General features: G+C 38.3%; 1 protein-coding gene across 1 annotated transcript in view; it reads left to right on the top strand.

Annotated features, from left to right (window-relative positions):
* The window catches only part of SERPINA10 (serpin family A member 10), a 151,758-nt gene that overhangs the window by 108,280 nt on the left and 21,321 nt on the right, over positions 1-22,157 (top strand). The window contains exon 4 of the mRNA XM_044074591.1: positions 16,728-16,875. Coding sequence (XP_043930526.1) covers positions 16,728-16,875 — 148 coding nt within the window. The remainder of the gene's footprint in view (positions 1-16,727; positions 16,876-22,157) is intronic.

The raw sequence follows: 22,157 nt of genomic DNA, 5'->3' as shown, positions 1-22,157 counted from the left end.
GAAAGCTACAGAACATATTATTTCAGACTTCATTAATGTGGGTTGAAAATCTATTAACCATAGGCCCTCATCAACTTGTCTTTGTCAGATGAAGGCTCTGTCTCTTTAATTTCATTAATTTTTTTGAAAAAAGTCACCAAAGCAACAGACAGCAGTTGCAAAATGCTTATAGTGTATATGGACCCAGGCAAGGTCTTTGACACTATTCTATATGTACAGATTATTGACAGACTTGTAAATCTGAATATAAAGCTATATGTTTTATGGTGAATAGCTAAATGGTTGTCTAACTAACTCAATATGGTTAGAGTCAGAGGTGCCACTTCTGAAAGGAAAAAGTTACACAGTAGTGTACGCAGGGCTCAGTGCCGGGTCCTCTCCTATTTGGCATCTCTTTCTCAGACTTTAAGGGCAACACTCCTGGCCTATTTATCTAAGTTTGTAGACAAATATGAACTGGGTGTTGTTATTTGATGTTCCACTAGCTCACAGTTGCTCCAGCATGGATTAAATTATGTTAACAAAAGGTTCAAGGACAATAGACTCAGATTAAATGTGAAAAAATGTAGCATAGTTAATTTTGTTAAAACATTTTCCAATACCGTATAGGTGACACACCTCTCCAATGAGACACAGTCTTTATTCCTTTTTACTCACACCTCATCAGACCCATTAATAAATATAATACCCCTTTTGATATATCTTTAAACATATATCACTTAGTTTGATATACCTACGAAATTCCTAACAAAAAAGATCAGTGGCCTCAAAAATCTTAGTTATCGGAGCAGTCTGGCAGCCATCTCTCTTTATTTGGTTTCTTATAGATTCCTTCATCACGATCTGTGTCCAACCTTTAAAGCCTTGAATGATTTGATATGCTTTGACCTCCTATACCTTCTGAGAACAAATGGTTCCTCAAATATCCAATTAAGGAGCTAAACCTTTTTCAACAAATAAATAAAACATGGTGTGATAGGTTCATATTCTAATTTAACCCTCACCTCTAGAACAAACTTCCACTACAAGGCCAACTCAGATAATTGGATGGACAGCCTCAAATTTTCTTTAATATATCTTGCATTGCCTTTCTTGAGGTCAAAGGGAACTTTTAAACTTTGTTAGGCTCGCAATGGTCTGTAGATTGACTGCCAAGTACTTACCTATTAACATATATTTGTGTATTTTATATATGTGTATATATACAGTAGAACCTCCATAGTTGACCTAATTTTCACAGACTGGACATGCACCACATGTACTCAATGGAAGACTGACCTCTCTATATTGACCACCTTTGTAAGTTGTATTTTGACCACTTGGACTTTGACACACAATATTAATTTACCCTCTATAACTTGTCAGTTGAGTCCACTCTACACCAAGGGGTAGACGGTGTGGGCTTTGCCCCTTAGTTGTATTATTTTTTTTCTTTAGTATAAGTTCTTTTTTCATGTTTTATTTTACTATGTGTTGGATTAGGCCTAATGTCCTATTGTTTATCACGTGTTGCTGAAGATTTTTTCAGCGTGAAGGACTGGTCTGAATTGTAGGTACATCCTACAATTACTTAAAAACTGTACGGTTAATCAAGATATGATGGCTGAAAGGAAAGAACTGAAAGAGCTGACATTGAAGGAAACAGTTGATCTTCTAAATTTTCTGGAAACCAGCAGTCAAAGAAAGATGGCAGAATATTTTGGTGTTAGCAAGACCACAGTTAGCAACTTCCAAAAACATAAACATGAGTACTTGGAGAGATATGGTAAGCAAAGCAGAAAAGGAGGAAAACTTCCCTCGATGAAGTCAATAAAGTCACATTAAGCTGGTTCAAGGGCAGTTAACACCTGAATCTCAGGGCCAATGATCCAAAAAGTTGCTAAAAAATTTGCACAGGAATTCGGGGTGGTAGATTTCCAATCATCAAGTGGTTGACTCGAGAAATTTATATTGCAACATGAGATCTCCCAGAAAGTCTTTTGTGGTGAATCCAATGAAGTTCCAGTAGAAGTTGTGGAAGAGTTCATCAAAAAGGTTCTGGACTTCACCAGAAGCTTCAAAGATGACATCTTTAACGCAGATGAGTGCCAACTCTTTTTCAAGGCGATGCCTGATAGGAGCCTCGTCATGAAGGGTGACAAATGTAAGAGCAGAAAACTTTCCAAAGAATGTTTCACAGTCCTGCTTTGCACTAGTTCATCCAGAGAGAAACTAAAGCCCTTGGTGACTGGTAAATTGGCAAATCAAGGGTATTCAAGAACCTGAAGCCCAAAGACCTTCCCGTCACTTGGAGATCAAACAAATGCACATGGTTGACTAGTGCCCTATTTGAGGAGTGGGTAATTGGTATCAACTGAGAAATGAAGAAGAAGAAATGGTCTATTCTAATGACAGCAGACAAATGTCCTGGCTACCCGCAAGTAAATCATCTCACAAATGTGACACTGAAATTCTGCCTCCAAACACAACCTCAAAAATCCAACCTCTTGACCAAGGCATCATCAAAACATTTAAAATGCAGTATCAACCCCAGCTCCTGCATTGAGTCATTACTAAAACACAAATCTGTGGTCCACCTGTGGAAGCAACTTCATCCTCTGCATCAGTTAGTGCTCTGAATGCTGTCTTCTGGATCAGTTCTGCTTGGAATAAAGTTCAGCAAAAAATGCTACAGAAGTGTTTCAAGAAATTTGGATTTGTCACAACCCAAAAGCACAATGTTTTGGCCCCATCAGTCTATCCATCTCCCATGGCAGAATTTGAAGGAGTAGATTGTTGCAATGGATGATGAGATGGCAACCTGTAATGAACCTGACCCAGAAGCAATTTTCCAAGCGATATTGACCAAACTACAGAACAGTGTAAAAGTGCATGAAGCAGCTGATGAAGTAGAACAAGCAAGTGAGGGTGACACAGAAATTGCAGAGACTCCAAAAGAAGAGGCTGTCAAGCATCTGATAATGCAGTTGGTTTTAGGATGTTTTAGCTGGCCTTTTCATGTATATTTATGTATTTTCTATATATGTACATAAGAATTTGAGTATTTATTAGGAAAGTGTATATATTTTTTATATAATTATTTACACAATTTTTAGTTATATGTGTTATAGAAATGAGAATTGTACCAGGTAACACAGTGTCATGTGAGGTGACTGAACATGTGACTATGAATTGGGTTTTAAAGATGGCTACTATTTTTTTAGCTAATGTCTGATGACGTTGAGTGTATGAAGACTTGACAAAAGCGCTAACCATAAAAATTTTAAAAATTACTGGTGCCTGCCTACTTTTTGTTGTTCTTCAGTAGTTTGTTTGCAGTTTGATTTAATGCAGTTGAAGCAGTATGCTGTGGAAAAATGCCCAGGTATGCTGAGTGGTGTAGCCTGCGTTGAAAGTGCTTTCGCCATTTATCTTTGTAGTAAGAATAAGAAACAGACCAAAACTGATTCTTTTTTTCAGAAAGGATGATTAAACCATGAGAAAACAGTAAATGCATTGATTTTGTATGATACTGTATGTATGATTTGACTGTGTTTTGATTACATATGATTTTGGGTCTGCTTCAATTTACCAAAAGGCCAAAATACCGACAACCACAACACTGAGACAAAAAATCATGAAATACGGAATCATGAATCAGGTAAGTATGCAAACGGCAAGTGAATATTTGCCCAAAACAACAGTAACTAACAATGCACCACCTAAAACCAACCTGGGTGGGGGGGTTATGCCCCCCCCCACACACACACCCCCAACTATATATACCAACTCCAAGATCACACTGCAGTGGAGGAATGACATAATCCCCCCATTGGACAAGTATTCACTTAACCTGTGCATACTTATCTGATTCATGATTCCATGTTTCATAATTTTTGTCTCGGCATTGTGGTCATTGGTAATTTGGCCTTTTGGTAAATAGAAGTAGACCCATGATTTCATATGATATTCTCTAATAAAAGCTGTACAACAAAGTAAAGTGCATATACATATCAGTACAGTAGGCTTAGTTCCTTATTTTGACCACCTCCGTATGTTGACCAGCTTGTTACAGTCCCTTGGGTGGTCAACTTACAGAGGTTCTACTATATATATATATATATATATATATATATATATATATATATATATATATATAAAGAGAGAGAGAGAAATAATACACAAGCATATCTATATAGAAATATACATATAATATATATATATATATATATATAGTTCCCCTTCACAAAGTCGAATGTTCAGAAACTCGAAATGCATATGGCTGAAGCCATATGCTCGAGTTTCTGAAGCTTGACTTCGTGAAAAGGAGCTGAAAAAAGAAAAACGTAATACAACAAAGTGTTTCTGCAGGGGGGCAAGCCCCCTGCACCCCCCACACCCCTGCTACTTATTTATTCCAACTCCGAGATCGCACTATAGCGCAGAAAGGGAAATCTCCCATTCTGCGCTGTATGCCATTCCCCATTCACAGAGTCGAGCTTCCACACTGACTTTCGAGATTGTGGCCGTTCGACTTTGTGAAGGGGAACCATATATATATATATATATATATATATAAATATATGTATTTATATATAGATTTATATGTGCATGCATATGTATTTAGACTTATCGGAAACACTTGCCATCCAACTTAATACCACATTCATGGGCAACTTTAATTACCCAACTATTTGGAATCCTATACGACACCAAATTACAGGCACATATATTCCCGGATTTTGTAAACAGAAACTGTCTGGACCAGGTTGTCAGAACACCAACCAGGGGTACATCCATACTGGATCTGGTCCTCACTAATATGAAACAGTGCTGCACACCCTCTAGTGTAATGTCTTCCCTGGTAAGGTCAGACTACAAAATGGTCTCCTTTGAAGTAAAAATAAAACCTGGACCCCCACCTAAACCTGGAGTATTCAGGAACTACTCTAAGGCTAATTTCCTGCTATTAAGTAATAGCCTGGCAACATTTTACGCCCCCATAAACCCTGAGAACACTGCTGCCTACACAAAACTGTTCACTGAAACCCTATACAAGCATGTTAATACTGCATAAAGGCAGCTGGACCCACCAGGAAGAAGTACAGAACTAACTCAAAAAATAAGTCACTCTGGTGGAATCACAACATCAATAGGCTGTATAACAGAAGGAAGAAAATCATAGCAAAAATTAGGAGATGCAGCACCCAGAAGGATAAAAGCACTCTCATTAAACTAAACAAACAACTCCAAACTGGAAGTAAATTTGGTCTCCCAGGCCAAGGACAAACGCATGGCATTCTTTAGCTATGTCCACAGCCTGAAAGACAATACACAGTTGTATGCAGAGCTCATTGTAAATGGAGCTACCTATACTGAGCCAGAAGATATAGCAAACCGGTTGGCCAATAAATTCAGCTCCAACTTTACCCCTCTCTCCCCCTCAACCTTCCCACAGGAAATATCATCAATTATACCCCCCCCTGCTATCACTAGGGAACAGGTCCTTAATGTTCTCTCTATGGCCAAGAACATTGCATCAATGGGCCCAGACAATATCCCAGGATGCCTTGTAAATAGCATGAAACATGACCTATCAGGACCTCTGGAATTGCTATTTAACTGTAGCCTCCAAACAAGCTTTGTGCCTCATGAATGGAGAACAGCAACAGTGATTCCTCTGCACAAAGGTGGGCCATCTACAGACCCTGAAAACTACAGACCTATAAGTCTCACTAGTCTTATATGCAAAGCAATGGAAAGAATTATAGAAATGATCAATAAAAATATAATAAAACTCCAGACACTGGGTCCCAATCCAGTCTAGTTTTGTCAAGGGCAGGTCATGCCTACTCAACCTGATGGATTTGTTTAAGAAGGTCACCAAAGCAATGGATAAGGGCAAAATGTTTCACACTTCCTACCTTGACCTGGCCAAGGCATTTGACACAATAACCTACTCAGACATTGCTGAGAAAATCAAGAGTTTAGGTACAAACTTATATGTCATCTAGTGGATAGCCAACTGGCTCACAGACAGAACCCAAGGAAGTTAGAATTGGCGAGTCCGCTTCTACAAAGAGGCCAATCACAAGTGGTGTCCCTCAATGCTCGGTCTTTAGACCGCTCCTTTTTGGCATTTACTTCTCTGAAGTCAAGGGCAATGTCAATGGTGTCTGGCTCACTAATTTAGTAGATGATTGCAAATTAGGAGTTGTCATTGAATCCCAGACTGACACAAATGTTCTCTAGGAAGGGCTGATGCAGACAAACAAGTTATGACACAGCCATGGATTTAAACTAAATGCCAAGAAATGCATAATAGTTTCCTTTGGGAAGTCATCCACCCTTGGTAACTATCATGTTGACAACACACCCCTTACAGTTGACCCAGTAGTCAGGGACTTAGGGACAGACATAAACAGTAATCTAGCCTTTAGCCATCACATGTCTACAGCAGTAAGGAAATAATTCTATGGTGCGCAACTTATAAACAAAGGTATGGCATCTAGATCCAAGGAAGTCATTGTTCCACTGTATTGGGCATTCATCAGACCTATCATTGAGTACAAGGCCCCCTTTGGTATGTACCTAACCAGGCATATCCAACAACTGGAATATCCACAGAGGTTCCTCACTAAGAGAATACATGGCATAAGTAAAATATCCTATGCAGACCTCCTCAAGGTCATATCCCTGTATTCTGTTTCCTACAGGCTGTTCAGGGGAGATCTATGCCATGCAGACAGGGCACTGTCAGACCCCACTCTGATGAACCTCATACATATCCACAAAACAAACAGCACTGGAATGACCCATTCTAAAGACTTAAACCTTGCCTGTGATATAAACAGGACCGGCTGGAGAGACAGGTATGTATCCCGGAGACTACCTCTTCTCTGGAACAGGTTCCCTGTCCATGTGAAGCAGAGTTTCTCCTTAACCCAATTCAAGTGCAACTTGGACAATAGGATGGGGAACAGGAAACTCATCCCTGGTTTGGCACCTATGTCTCTAATGGACAGAGGACACGCTTGTAAATGTCTCATCTCCCAAGCCCCTGCTTACACTTATCAAGGATATTAGAACACACACACACACACACACACACACACACACACACACACACACACACACACACACACACACACACATATACATACACACACACACACATATATATATATATATATACACACACACATATATATATATATATATATATATATATATATATATACATACATACATACATATATATATATATATATATATATATATGTGTGTGTGTATGTGTGTATGTATGTGTGTATATGTATACATATATTTGTGTCTATTATTGACACATATGTGCTACATCCTGGTAGCTTCTAGTCATGGGGAGGAGGGTGGTATGGGAACCAGTTGTCAGATGACCAGATGTATGTGAGGTCCTTCTGTAATTCATCACTCAAATTATGTTTTCTAATACTAAATGAGAATGAAGTCTCAGAGCAGTCTGTTTCTGGAACCTAACAAAGAAGGACCCCTCACCTACGTTATTATCTTGCCTTGCTATAGTAAGTGAACCAGGGAATAGTAATTCTTTAGATCAGTCAGAAAACATGTAGTGAGATTAGTTCAGTATTGTGTGTATCTGTGCGAATCTATTCATCTGTGTTATTTTAATATTTCCTGTGACTGAAACTCTAGTGTTAATTGTAAATATATATTTAGTATTTTATTGTTTTTTCTTTATTTATTATTAAATATATTTAAACATTCCATGGTGGCTGGTCCCTCAGAGAATATTTTAAACTTTTAGAGAACTTATATCAATTTGGTGACACTGTGGCCACTCCTAAAAGCCTTACTGCATTGGCTAAACACTATCATTTGTATTCATATTAACTTCACTCAGTATAATGGTACCCTTGTAACAGCCTTAGAGTAGCTGGCTTTGGAGTGTCTGGTGGCAGTGTAACTACCTCTAGGGAGAAGGGGGCACAGCTAGTAAATCTGTGCCAGCCTTTCTCAGGTGTGTGTGTGTGTGTGTGTGTGTGTGTGTGTGTGTGTGTGTGTGTGTGTGTGTGTGTGTGTGGTGGTGTGAGTATGAAAATCAAATCTCAAAGAGTGTGTTTGTCAACTGCTTGGGACAGGAACACGAGGAACTGGTTTCACTGAGAGAGTGGTGGAGGACTTTGTTTGGACACTCGGCTGAGGACTCAACTCTAACGCAGTGCCAGTGAAGTCTCTTAATAGGGATCTGGGGAGACAAAAAAAACAGCCTCCAGACTTAGTGTGTTCCCTGAGTGGTCTTAAGGGAAATTGTGCTTGATGCAAAGAGCTGCATCTGGAAATACTAGGTATATTCATTTCTGTTCCAAGTGAACATCCCTCACCAGTGTCAGTGGTGAAGATTCAGGCTCCCTGATTACTGGCCCAGAGTGGGGAAGTCACAGGCTGCCTGAGAGCCACAAGCAGAAAGTTAAAGTTCATCCCTTAAGATGATCATCTGAATGAAGACCCCCAGAAGCATGGAGTGAGAGTTCAGTCAGGGTTCACTTGTGAACTGTACCTGTGAAAGGATACATTTATTTAACTGGAAGATGTGCTTCTGAGAGGCCTGCAACCTTGAAGCTGTCTGCCTTATGATAGTTGGGTGGATATAATCTAGTGTACTATCCAATTTTAGCTGAATCTGACAAGCCAAGCCAAGTAGGCTTTGGTTTTGATTTGCTTTGTTTTGTAAAAATAAACCTATATTTCTATATAGCCCTGCTTCCTGTGTCTTTTTGGACTTTAGCTAGTGGTGTGTGTTTGTGTGTATAGGCTATTGACCAGTGGCTTGGCAATTTTTGCATCCTCACTGTTCATCTGTGGCCAAGTGTAAACTATGTTTGCGGCTACAAATGTCCTACAGCACTGTTTCTGTTGTTTTCCACGTATGGTGAACTAGTGACTGCAACCATGACAACATTGTTGGAAGGAAATGTGGAACTGTCAGTGATGACTGACCAAATGTTGTTGCAAATATAACAACCGCTAGTTGTGCTGGCCAACATAGTTGCCAACCCAATGATTGCGCCACCTATGAAGTAACTAACCAGAAAGGATGACCTGAAGCCTTATTTAATTGCATTTGAGTATTATGCCACCATAGAAGCCTGGAGAGAGGCAGAATGGGCAAAAAGTCTGTCATCCCAGTGGACAGGTGAAACACTAAAAATATACATTGACATGGAAGAAACTAACTGAATAGGCAATGATAATTTAAAAAAAAAATTTTTATTCAGGACTGGTATAACCCCTGAGGTACAAGCAATAAAATTTCATAACTGGACTTCTAATATAGCTAAACTGGTAATTGCATAGATGCATCACTTAAAGTATGTTTTAAAGGACTGGATTGAACCTTATAGCAACAGCAATGTGAAAATTATACAAATGTTAGAAGTAGGTAGGTTTAAAAAAACTTTGCATAGTAAAATATGAAAAGGAGTACTGCAAAATTATCTCAAGAACACTGATAATCTAATACCTTTAGTCAAAGTTTATTAGTTAATGGCAAAATGTTTAAAAATGAGTTGGCTACTTCTAGGGATAAAACTATATACATTCTTCTATAAAATGAACTCCCTCCATATTTGTAATAAATATGGAGGAAGTGGGGTCACACTGCCATATTCTCTACAACTAATACTGAATAGTATTCCACTGACAAAAATGTCAAAACTGAAGTGTAAATTTTAGATGAAGTGGTTCCTATGGTGTGCAATAAAGTCACAGCTAGGATAAAAAAATCAGCCAGGTGTCACTGTGTTACACCCAAACCAATAAAATGTACTGTACTATAGAAGAAAAAGAGGTTCAAGCTCTGCTAGATTTTGGAATCATGATTTCCCTTGTCAAGGGTCCCATCACGGGGTACAAGTTTAATAACAACCAAAAAGTGGCGGTAATATGCATTCATGGTGAGGGAAACACATCCACTTACGGTTGTACAAATCCATACAGTTCTAGAAAAAATGTTAATTCATGTTGCAATTCATGATTTAACTTATAATATTATATTAGTGAAATATTTTCCCATAAATCACTATGCAAAATGTGGGAGGAGAGAAAATCCACAGACACAAATGACTGATACATTTAGCAAGAAAGAGGTTTAAAAAAGCAGTTTTATACACTCACTCATCACAAGAGTGGGGATAAGTAAGGCAATAACACTCATATAGGAGATGGGAGTTGATATTGAGTCTACAACAGGAGCCAAAATTTGATTGTGTTCAAATGGGAAAAAAGGATCACATCATTTATCATAACCATGTTCAAATGATAGAAATCAAAAGCTGTAGGAAATGTCAGTATAGACACTGAAAATGAACTTATAAAAAACTTTGAAGTAAAAGTCAGTCTAAGGCTAAAGAGCACACAAAAACTGACAAGAAGTACACAAAACAACTGGGAAGTGTTAACACAAAAATGTGATTGAGAATTCAGACAGGAGTGATGGGTGCACTATCCTTGGAAGGTTGTAGTCTGAAGCATACCTCTGTGGCTGATCACTTATCTTATTTTATTTTATTTATTTTATAAGAGTCAGACATCTGAGATGTACACAGAAAACAAAGTAGCCATAACTACTTGGGCTGTCTGTTGAGGAAAATAATTGACTGTCATTGTATGTGCATTACTCTGGCATTACAAGACTAAATTGAACTGTATGAAGCAACTTGGAATAATTTACTGCATGGCTACTGTTTATGTGGAACAAAGGTGAAATATGTCAGATAGCTATTATTTTTATCACAATCAGACATCTGAAGTGCACACAACCAACAAATTAGCTGTAACTGGCTGGGGTGGGAGACTGTCTGTAGATGAAAATGATGGACCCTGTTGTCATTTGCTCAATTTACAGTGACTAATCTGGCTTTGTAGGACTGTTGTGCATTTCTATGAAGTACAATGAAATACTTTACTGTGGTTACTGTGTGGTTAGGTGAATAAATCTTGAAATAGATTACTATAGCTGCTGTTATTTATTTATTTATTTATTTATTACACAATCAGATATCTAAAGTGTACATTAGATGGCTATTATTTTTATAACAATCAGTCAATAAAGTGTCTTTAATTAATGGCATGAAGGCAGTCTGTGGATAAAAGTGACTTACTTCTCCTCTTGTTTGCTTATTGTTAAACAGCAGTCATGGATCTGGCACAGCAGTAGCAGTGTGATGCAGTGCATTGAATTTGTTAAAATCATTGTAAAGCTAGTATTGCTATGCTTATGCCTGCATGTGTGTTTGGTGGGGGGCTGCAGTACATTTAAGAGTAACACGTTGGCTCTAATTTCTTTCACTTCCAGTCATGATCATACACCAGTACTGCACAAAACATGTGACTACCTCTGGTCTTCTGGGCAGTATGTACATGAAAGGATGTGATAATTAGTGCAGTGGTGCTTTGCCCCCCCCCCCCCCGCTCCACCTTAATAATGTCTGCTAATCCTAACCCTAACCATGTACCTGCTTTAACCCTAATCATGCACCTTGCTTTAAAAAAACTCCTGCTATAACACTACCACTATACAACACAGCTCAAGACAGTTATACACACACACACGCACACACACACACACACACACACTAACACACACACAAACACTAAATATGTCCACTCTTATGTAAGTCATACTTTAACCCTAAAATACTTACACTTACAAGCAAACTCCCAGACCCACCACAAACCCACTTACCTTTGTTGACCAACACGGTAATAGCCCAATATCATGTTTACACAAACAGCCCTATGCACAAAACAGTCAACAGTCACAAACTACAGAAAAAAACTTGATGACCACACATTCATTGCAAAAAATCACCTAATAAATACACACATCATGGCAAAGACAACCTTCTCGCTACCTTGTCAGCCAGACACCAATACTATTTACTACAAGAAATTCCTATGGCTGCAGCATCATTTAACTGATAACTGTAAAACTACTTTTGCTCTTATGCTGTCAATGTTCTAGTTGCAGAAGTACTTAAATAACAGCAGAATAAAGTACTTTTGCAAGCAGAGCATTTACAGTGTAAAAGCAAAATGGACAGCACATGCCATACTTTAGAACAATAAAGAAATTATATTTCCATCTGCCTCATATATACCCCCAATGTGGAAGACTCACCCCCAAATCTTCTTATTTATATATACCAATTCTTCTGTTGCACAATCATGACTACAGTGCAATGGTTTAAATATTTTACTGTTATCAACAAAAACATAGTCGATAATTGCAAAAGTCAACCAAAAACACAGATGACTATAAAACAGACTACATGGCCAGGGTACATAATGCAGAGTCAACTAAATGAATATATAAAGAGAGGGAGGAGAAGCAGTTAGGAGAATGGTTAGCCTACAGTTGATGAGTTCGAAGCGGATGTGGATTCAACCTCACAGGTTTTCAACTGGGTGATGCTTGTTTTCCATAGGGAATCATGGCTGGTATTAGCTTCTATTAGTGTGCTGGCAGTGTTTAGTCTGTATGGGATCTTTTCACTTCTTTGTGGCTGTGTGATCATGGAGTTGATGTATTTATATAAGGGGTAAAGTTTTCCTTGTGGGGTGCAAAGACGGCTTGCCTCCCTGCAAAAAAAATATACTTACAACAGTTTTTTTCATTGGGTTGAAGCTTCAAGATCAGCATGTTTTAGAAAAGTGAGAGAAACCCAAAGCATTAAGAAAAAAAATCGATTTTAGGGACTTCTCCAAGGCAAAACTACTTCAGCTTTAGAAGACCTATGCAAAATTAACAAGAATATTTTCTTGTAAATAGACCCAATTGAGAGGGCTGCTGCATTCAGCTCTGACTCTTACCAGCACCTTAATGGTTGCATTAAAAAGTCAGTACCCACCTTCCCTAAATATAACTGTAAATTTAGGAATAAAACATCTCCAGTAGAACTCCCATATTAATAAACTGTACAACAAAAGAAGGAGAATAAAGGAAAATAATGAAACGTTGCAAGAAATCCCCAGTTCTCTACCTCAAAACAAAACTGAAACATGTCAGCAAGGAATGTAAAAACATTATTCGAAAATGTAAAGCGAAGTATGCACTTAAGGTTGGTACAGATTCCAAAGGAAACTACAATTCTTTCCTCAGTTTTGTCAGAAATACAAAGAATAATGTCCAACAAAGCACAAAGCTCATCCATAATAATATCACCCATTCTGACCCAAAAGATTTAGCTAATATATTTGCAGACAGATTTAGTGCTAACTTTAGCCCTCTTGCCCACATTGTTGCCCCAGTTATCCCTGAGAATTCAGTTTCCTCTGAATTTACCTTGGAACAAGTCTTAGAATTCCTGTCAGAGGCTAAAAATAATAACTAATATCTTTGATTTATGGAGATGGCAGAACATTTAATTACTTTAACATTAATCATGGATAATCATAAAACATATAAAAATATGCTAAATCACAAACAGCATTTGGAGTGGAGTCCATTTGAGTAGAAATCATAACAACATCAAAGCACATTTTATGAATGACTTTAAGGCCTTTTCAGCTTTGGGTAAACCCTTGTTCAATCAATGTATTAATATACCCTAGTTCATAAAGATGCTTTGTGGAACATTCTAGAAAAGGCCTGAATAAAGAGTGAGACAAAAGTGCTAAATCTAGAAAATGGATGCCCTGTTTGTTGATCATATTTGTACATAGCTGTCACATTTTGAAGCAGTTTCATTTTTTTAATTTCTTAAATCATTCCACAACCATTTAGGACTTTGATAAATCAACGCAGCAAAAAAGCCATTGTACATGGATAAACACAGTGGAGAAGGTTATATATACCGTGCCAATAGAGCAAACTGCGTGATGGCAAAGACTATTTTATATGTATACAACATTATGTGGTGGCCAGCGAAAAGACCAAGACCAACTAGTTCCTGGAAAATGATTGTGAACTACTGTGGCTCTCCTCCTTGGCAGTGGTTGGCCTACACATTCTGACAATGATTAAACTTTCTATTACTACTGCTGGAAAGTATTAAACAGTAACTACTTGCAATAAACTAATCAAATATAAAATAATAATTTATCAAAGGAGCTTTGCTTCTTTGCCTTGATACGATAATGAGGTAAAGCCAAAAAAGCAGCATTAGTTAAGTTCACTTAGAAGAGGGTAGTTTGTAAATCCTGTATTGAATCTAAATGCGATAGAGCTATGAAGAACAAAATAAAGTTTGTATGGGAAACCACAGTAATAAAATCTCAGCTACTGAACTAATTTTTCTCTGTATCTTATTTCTGCCTCCTTATCTGCCAACTGCTGTACTGCACAGCTAATACAAACTGTATTATTGCTAAATGTTGCACAGTATATTTTTTGTTAGATTTACTATCAAAGCTTGGAAACCGCATCATTTCCAGTTTCCAAGTTGGCATAATGTTGAACCAGAAACAAGCAACTACTACAGTGAACAGGTAGTGTAGGTCGATATTTTGGGCTCGACATTCTGTTGGGAGGTCACGGTTCAGTGAGGAACAGGGAATTAGCCCATTTCCTCAATGTAGTGCAATCTCAGATTTGGTATATTTAATGTGCAGGGGGAAGGCGCAGCCCCCTCCCCGCATGGTGAGTGCAGGGCCCCCTGCAAAATAGTACAATTAACATACCATTGGCCATTGAGTGTAATGATATGTTAAAGTGTATAGCATGGGTGACTGACGTCACCTCCTGCTATATCAACCTCGTTGAACCAGGAAGCTCCGGTATATAATTTTCGATATTCTGCATTTTAGACTTGCCGGAAATCTACATTTTCCATTGACATTATAGTCATTCGATGGAAGCATTTTCAAGAATATGATAGTAAACATTTTTGTTAATATGATACTAACTCATGTTTGATAACTCAGTTACAGTTTTAATAATAGTGGAGAAGCAAAACAAAGCAAGTGTTAGAGAGTGCAGATGCACACTCTTCACTCTGAATTTTGATGGAAAAGATTCTGTTTACATTTCCATAGCTATAGTAATCACATACTTCAACTATTTATGTTTATTAAGCAGCATACAAGGCAATCACTTGATATTACTTGGTCACTAGTTATTGGTGCAGTTAAACAAATAATATCTGCCTTTAGAAATAATGTACCCTATCATTCTGGACGTGTAAACGTGTATGAGATGTATTATCTGTTATGCCTACAAAAGAGGCATTGCAATGTTAGTTTTTTAATTAAATAATAAGATGTTCTGCTGTGAATATAATTCCTTGAGTAAACAGAGATGCTGGCTATAATGTATATTGATTTTGCACAGTACATGATGAATGGCATTTAGTGTAGAGTATTAAGGATTTGAGTTGTTAAGCCGCTTCCTATGGTACAGGGTTTGATTCTCTCAACCTTCATTTGACTACTGTATGACCTTGAGCAAGGCACTTAACCAGACAGAGCTTTGGGACAATTGGGAAAGTGGACTAAGCTTCTCAATGGTCTCGCACTGCATGCCTAGAAACTACCTATTACTCTACTAACCTATAAGAGATAAAGCCCTGGCTATATCCCAGGTGACTTAAGATCCTTTAGTGGTTCCCAGACTTGATGGAGCTGGCAGGAGAAGATGAGTGTGCCAATCCTGGTTGGAAGGGAGGAAGGTTGGGAACAATCCAAGGCCATCCAGTGTTGCAGTCCATTGGCGGAGGGAATGGTACTGCCAGAACTGGATACAAAAGTGGTACTTCAGCCATCAAGCTGTTTCAGTGGTATAAGTTGGTGGAAGCATCCACCCATATTGGTGAGGATATTATAGTCCCTCCAGTGATGCAGGCCGTCTGTTCATACACCTGCTCATAGGTTGTCATTACCAGGATGTTGGTTAATGCACAAACCAACCCTGAGGCTGCCTGCATGACAACCTTTCCCACCTATCACCTGCCCTCAATGGACACCACCCAGGATGAAGAAACCTATGTGCAAGGTTGATAGGAGAGGCATGATGGTCAGCAGGCACAGCAGAAAAAAGCACATAATAAAAATAATATATTTTAATTTCAATATCCTAGAAGAACCTTGCATGCTTTGTGAGAAACTTGCAAGTCTGATAACATGCTTATTGCAAGGATGGCTTTCCTGGACACCAGAGTCATATTTTGTACAGATAATACATGCATCATTTATACAATGCAGTGCTAAATATTAGCCAGAGGAGATTCTAGGTTCAAGTCCTTACAAGGACAGTTAAATTGAGTTATGCACTTTGCAGTGAGCCAATTTTAAGTAATAAAACATCCTGAACTAATTTAAAGAACTTATATGTGCCGTTTTGTTATCTGCCTGGTGTCAGACAAGCCATAATATGCTTGGTTGTGCCATTCTTCTTTGTCTAATCACAAACAAGGCATTAGTTTTATCTGCTGCACTGAGCTAAACACAGTAATCTTCTGTTAAATGCATTTGTTCAGAAAATTCCCACAGTTTAATTTAAAATCTACGTCACTCTTGGCTAAGTGAATGCAGACACTGAAGGCATTTTTAAGCATTAGAGTTTAGACTGTTTTTTTAATGCATTCACTTGTATTTATAAATCCAATTATTTAAACTAATAGAGAACCTACACTATTTCTTTAAACTATCTAATATAAAATGTAAATATAATTAATTTGCAAATTGTCCAACACAGATAGAAGTGATTTGTAATTATAATTTTGAGAAAACTGGTTCTTATCTGTATCTTTTAGGAAAATGGAAATATATATTCCTAAGTTTAAACTCGAACAGCTGTACCATATGTCAAAACTGCTGCAGGAACTGAACATCAAGAATATATTTGCAGTGGGTGCAAACCTAACAGGACTTTCTGAATCCGGGACTCTTAGAGTTTCTAAGGTGAGTCTGCCTTATAGTTTCCATTACAAAATACTTATTACCCGCCTAAAGGATGGCAAGAAGAAAAGGTACTTTGGTAGGTTTCTAGTGACAAGTAAGCAATTCAATAATCATTCTTCATTTATATTTTCTGTCTTATGTGTAGGTTTAATGCCAGCAAACCTCTCCCTTTTATATCACATTTAGTTGTCTAACTTTCTTTTTAAATTTGCCTGGGATACTTCTCAGACATATTTGCAGAAATTCCTTTTCATAGTTGGTTTTGATGCCTAATTTAACAGTAAATCACTTACTCTTGTATTTCCACACTGTTCATTCAAGTAACATCTGAAGAGACAATGACAGGTATATTTAACATGCCTCTACAATGTAACATGTAAGAGACCAGAAACAGGCACAGTGGTTTTAGATCATCTGAATATCTTACTTTGTTTGCCTCATTCATTCTTTGACTATAAAAGCTTTTCACTCTGTCATTCTTTGACTATAAAAGCTTTTCACTCTGCAGTCACATGAGACGCTTGGATCAGTAGGATTGAAAGGTTACATAGTACTCAATTACTACTCTGACCAAATACACAGAGAAAGGAAAGTCTGTGATGAACTATTGATGTTGCAGAATCAAATGCACTGCTACAAACAATTTTATTACTGCTGTGGATAAACTAAGGTCTGATGATTTTTGCGTGTAAATTTATGTAGGATTCTAGTTTCAAACATCACTTTTGCTGTTTGAGTTTTAATTGCGTGTGCATTATACAGTGTATTTCTACCAATCAGTCCTATATTACATTTGTATTGAAATTCACGTTATTCCTCAAGCAGCATCCTTTGATTAGTCAAATAATCCTAACTATACAGTGACTGTCTGTTAATATTCAAAAATGAGCGTGCTGATTGGTCAGCCCAACCAGCGTGCCCATTGCAAATTCAAAAATATACCAACGTAAAAAGGTCCGGTCACCCGGACTTTTTTCCATTAGCATATCTCGTAATTTTTTTACTTTTCTTTCTTTTTTTTAACAAAAAGTGAAAATGGAAGACCACAAATGAATGAGGGATACAGTGCAGACAAAAATAAGGGGATAATCAGGTGCGTTCTGCAAAACTAAACAAACTTACCTGATTATCCTTTTATTTTGTCTGTCCCAGCACTTCCGAATGTTAAAAGTCTCCAGGTTTCTTTTTTCTTTTTAATAAAAAAAATAAAATAAAAAAAAGCAATGGAGATTTTCCTTTCTCCATTGCTACCTTTACACAGCACTGATGTACTGCGTAAGTGTAGGAACACAAGTCCCATACACATGTACAGTACATCATAAAAAGCCCCAAGATACTGGAAAAATGCAGAAGGGCACCACGGAGGCATTATACAAAGACATTATTTAAGAAAAGTATTTTTTTTCTTAAATAATGTCATTGTATAATAGCAATAACCAACTCCGTGGTGTGGTATATTGAATTTTACCCACAGTTGGCTTTATTTAATCACTCAGGCTTTGCCCTTGTGATTAAACCATGCCAACCATGGGTAAATCTTCATTATAAAATGACCCCCTATTAATATTCAAAAACGTGCACGCTGATTGGTCAGCGGGCACTTTGTAAATCAGAGTTATAGTAATGGAAAAAGGTCCGGTCGCCCGGACTTTTTCCATTACTATAACTCTTTTTTTACAGTAACGGAGAATGCAAGATCTCCATTGCTTCACACTGTCTCACTATGTTAAACAAGTTTAGCATAGCGAGACAGCTTTAAAAAAAGCAATGGAGATTCTCCACTGCTTTTTTTTAAAGTTGTCTTGCTATGTTAAACTCCTTTAACATAGCGAGACAGTTTGTAAAAAGCAACTGAGATCTTGCTTTCTCCGTTGCTTTTTTCAAAACTGTCTCGCTATGTTAAATGGGTTTAACGTAGCGGGACAGCTTTAAAAAAGCAACGGAGATTGTTGCTTTTTTTAAAGCTGTCTCACTATGTTAAACCCATTTAACATAGCAAAACAGTTTGTAAAAAGCAACGGAGATTCCCGTTGCTTTTTTTAAAGCTGTCTCGCTATGTTAAACCCATTTAACATAGCGAGACAGTTTTGAAAAAAGCTACGGAGATCTTGCTTTCTCCTTTGCTTTTTCCCACAGCTCTGATGTACTGTGTAGGCATACGCATGCACAGTACATCAGAACTGCCGCAGAATACCAGACAGCTGCGGAAGGGCAGCAAGGAGGCATTATACAATACCAGAAAGTAATTATTTTTTTTCTTAAATAATGTCATTGTATAATAGCAATAACCCACTTCTGGGTATGGGTAATGCTGGATTTACCCACGGTTGGCTTTGTTTGACCACTCGGGCTTCTCCCTTGTGACCAAACCATACCAACAGCATTACCCACACCCAGACATGGGTTATTGCTATATTATACCATGACCTCCCCAAAACGTGCACGCTGATTGGCCAGCGTGCCCGTTGTAAATCGAGTTATACTAATGGAAAAAGGTCCGGTCGCCCGGACTTTTTTCCATTAGTACTCTACTATCGCTATGTTAAATGGGTTTAACATGGCGAGACAGTTTAAAATAAGCAACGGAGATCTCCGTTGCTTATTTTAAAGCTGTCTCGCTATGTTAAACCCATTTAACATAGCGAGACAGTGTTTTAAAAAAAAGCAATGGAGAAAGCAAGATCTCCGTTGCTTTTTTTAGAATCTCGCTATGTTAAATGAGTTTAACATAGCGAGACAGTTAAAATAAGCAACGGAGATGTCCGTTGCTTATTTTAACTGTCTCGCCATGTTAAACTCATTTAACATAGCGAGACAAAAAGCAACGGAAATCTTGCTTTCTCCAGCTTTGCCAACTCTGATGTACTGCGCAGGCGCGGTACATCAGAACTGCCGGATGCCAGGCATCTGCGGAAGGGCAGTAAACAGGCATTATACTATGCCATTATTTAAGAAAAGGAATAGTTTCTTTTCTTAAATAATGTCATGGTATAATAGCAATAACCCACTTCTGGGTGTGGGTAATACTAAATTTACCCACGGTTGGCTTTGTTTGGTCCCTCGGGCTTCGCCCTCGGGACCAAACCACGCCAACCGTGGGTAAATTTAGCATTACCCACACCCAAGCGTGGGTTATTGCTATAATATACCACAGCAATGTTGTCAGTTATTGCTTAAATAATTACTGTGTTCACTAATGAACTAACTACACTTACTGTCACCCCTATATTCAGTTAGTCATTTTTTAGTCAATTATTTTAATACCTACAGTAGTAATACACATTAATAATGGCTATATGGCCCTAGAATAGATCCCTGTTAATAAATGATGTTTCTGCTTTCTTCTAAGGGCTATCCACTAGCTTAATTGTTTGTACCACCCATAGATTCAGCTGACTGTTTTCATTAAAATTAGTGTGAACATATTCAGTCATCAAGAGTTAACTTAAAGGAGACTAAGTTGTACATATTTATCATGATCTAACATGTAAGGCACGTTTGTTCCACAGGTATATTGCCTTTGTGCTACTAGTCTGATTTTTATTAAATCTGTGGCATGGCTAGCCACCTGGTGGTGTAAACATTGGCTCTAGGTGATGGTTACTGTTGATGAGACACCTTAACCCCATGAACAAAGTGGGAAAAAGGGGGAGTTGATGCCAATAGGGTAGGAATAATGTTGCCATTTGTCTGTGTATCTCACCAAGATGAAATAAGTAGATATATTCAGCAGGCTTACTGTCCTGCAGTTAATTTTAGCCCTCTAGTTCACCTACAGTCAAACTTAAGCTAAGAATTCTAGGGTTTAATTATTTTCCCTAATAGGGCCAACCCTTGGTTGCTCTCACAGAACCACTCCCTTATATTCAGTCATTGTGTTTAAATGCTATTTTTTAACATGAATATACTATCAAAAGTCTGTCTATGAACTGCAAATGATGAAGTCAATTGACTGTGCTTTTATTTAGGAAAAACATAGGTTCATAGGTGTATACTAGGCTAATGGCCCTGGAGCCTTTTGCAAGTCTAGCCCATAGTATTACCCTGGCATCATGCCACCCAACCTTAGTTCCCAGTGCCTCTGCCGAGCAAAGCCACTGGAGTGATCCCTGTGGTGAATTTTCTATTTCCCAGCCACTCATCAAGATTTTTCTTGAAGAGGGCCAGTGAGGTGCTCTGCTTGACATGTATGGGAAGTCTGTTCCATAGCATGGGCAGTCTCTGGGTTATGAACCTGTCCCTCCAGCATGTTTTGTTGATTGTGGTAATGAGGCTGAGGTCTCTGGAGTGTATGGTGCCGAGGGACTGGGATTTCTTTAGATGCAGCATTTCTAACAGAGCTGGGTCAGACATGGCTTTGTAATTCAAGCAGAGATCACCTCTAAGTAGGCGATATGAGACAGAGAATAGTTGGAGCTTTTTAAGTCTGTCCAAATAGGACAAATGTTTAAGGCCTAGGATCCTCTTTGTGAGGTACTTTTGCAGCCTCTCCAGTTGTTACATATGTTTAGTGAGGTACATGCCAAATGGGACACTGTACTCAATGATTAGCCTAACAAGGGAAGAGTAGAGGGAGACAATGACCTCTTTCTTCCTGGATGCAAAACCCTGAGTAATGAAATGTACCACATAGAAGGACTTTCTGACCACAGTGGCAATGTGGTAGTCAAAAGAGAGGTTGCTGTCAACCTGTGTTCCCAGATGTCTTATAATGCCTTCTGTGTTCAGCGGACTACCATCAATGTAGTAATTCATGGGAACCGGGTTTTTCCCAAAGGGGATGATTACACATTTTTTTGGCACTGAGCTTAAGGCCATGGTTCTGACACCAGTCATTGGTCACCAGTGAGGCCTTTCTGTAGGATGTCAACATCACTTGAGGAGTTAATAATAGCTCCCAACTTGCAATCGTCTGCAAACTTTGTCAGCCAGAGTCCCTTCATGTTGGCCTGTTCAGAGAAGTAGATATCAAACAGGAGAGGACCAAGGACCAAACCCTATAGGACTCCACTCATGACTGGTCAGCAGTCTGACTTGGAGTGAGCTACTTTTACACTGTGGGTTCTACCTGTGAGCCAGTTTGCAACCCACCTAGTGATACATGGGTTGATGCTTAGCGTATTGAGTTTTTCTATGATTCCTGAGTGGGGAATAGTATCAAAGGCCTTGGTCAGATCAAGGCAGGCTGTATGAACCACCTTGCCTTCATCACAGCTCTGGTGACTGACTCAAAGAAGTTGACCAAGTTGAGCAGGCATGATCTGCCCTTCACAAAACCAAAC

This window comes from Protopterus annectens, chromosome 6.part0, assembly GCF_019279795.1.
Source record: "Protopterus annectens isolate FY-2018-M chromosome 6.part0, PAN1.0, whole genome shotgun sequence".
NCBI lineage: Eukaryota > Metazoa > Chordata > Ceratodontiformes > Protopteridae > Protopterus > Protopterus annectens.
Note: the sequence above shows the minus strand (reverse complement) of the source record. Positions and strands in the feature narration are given on the sequence as shown.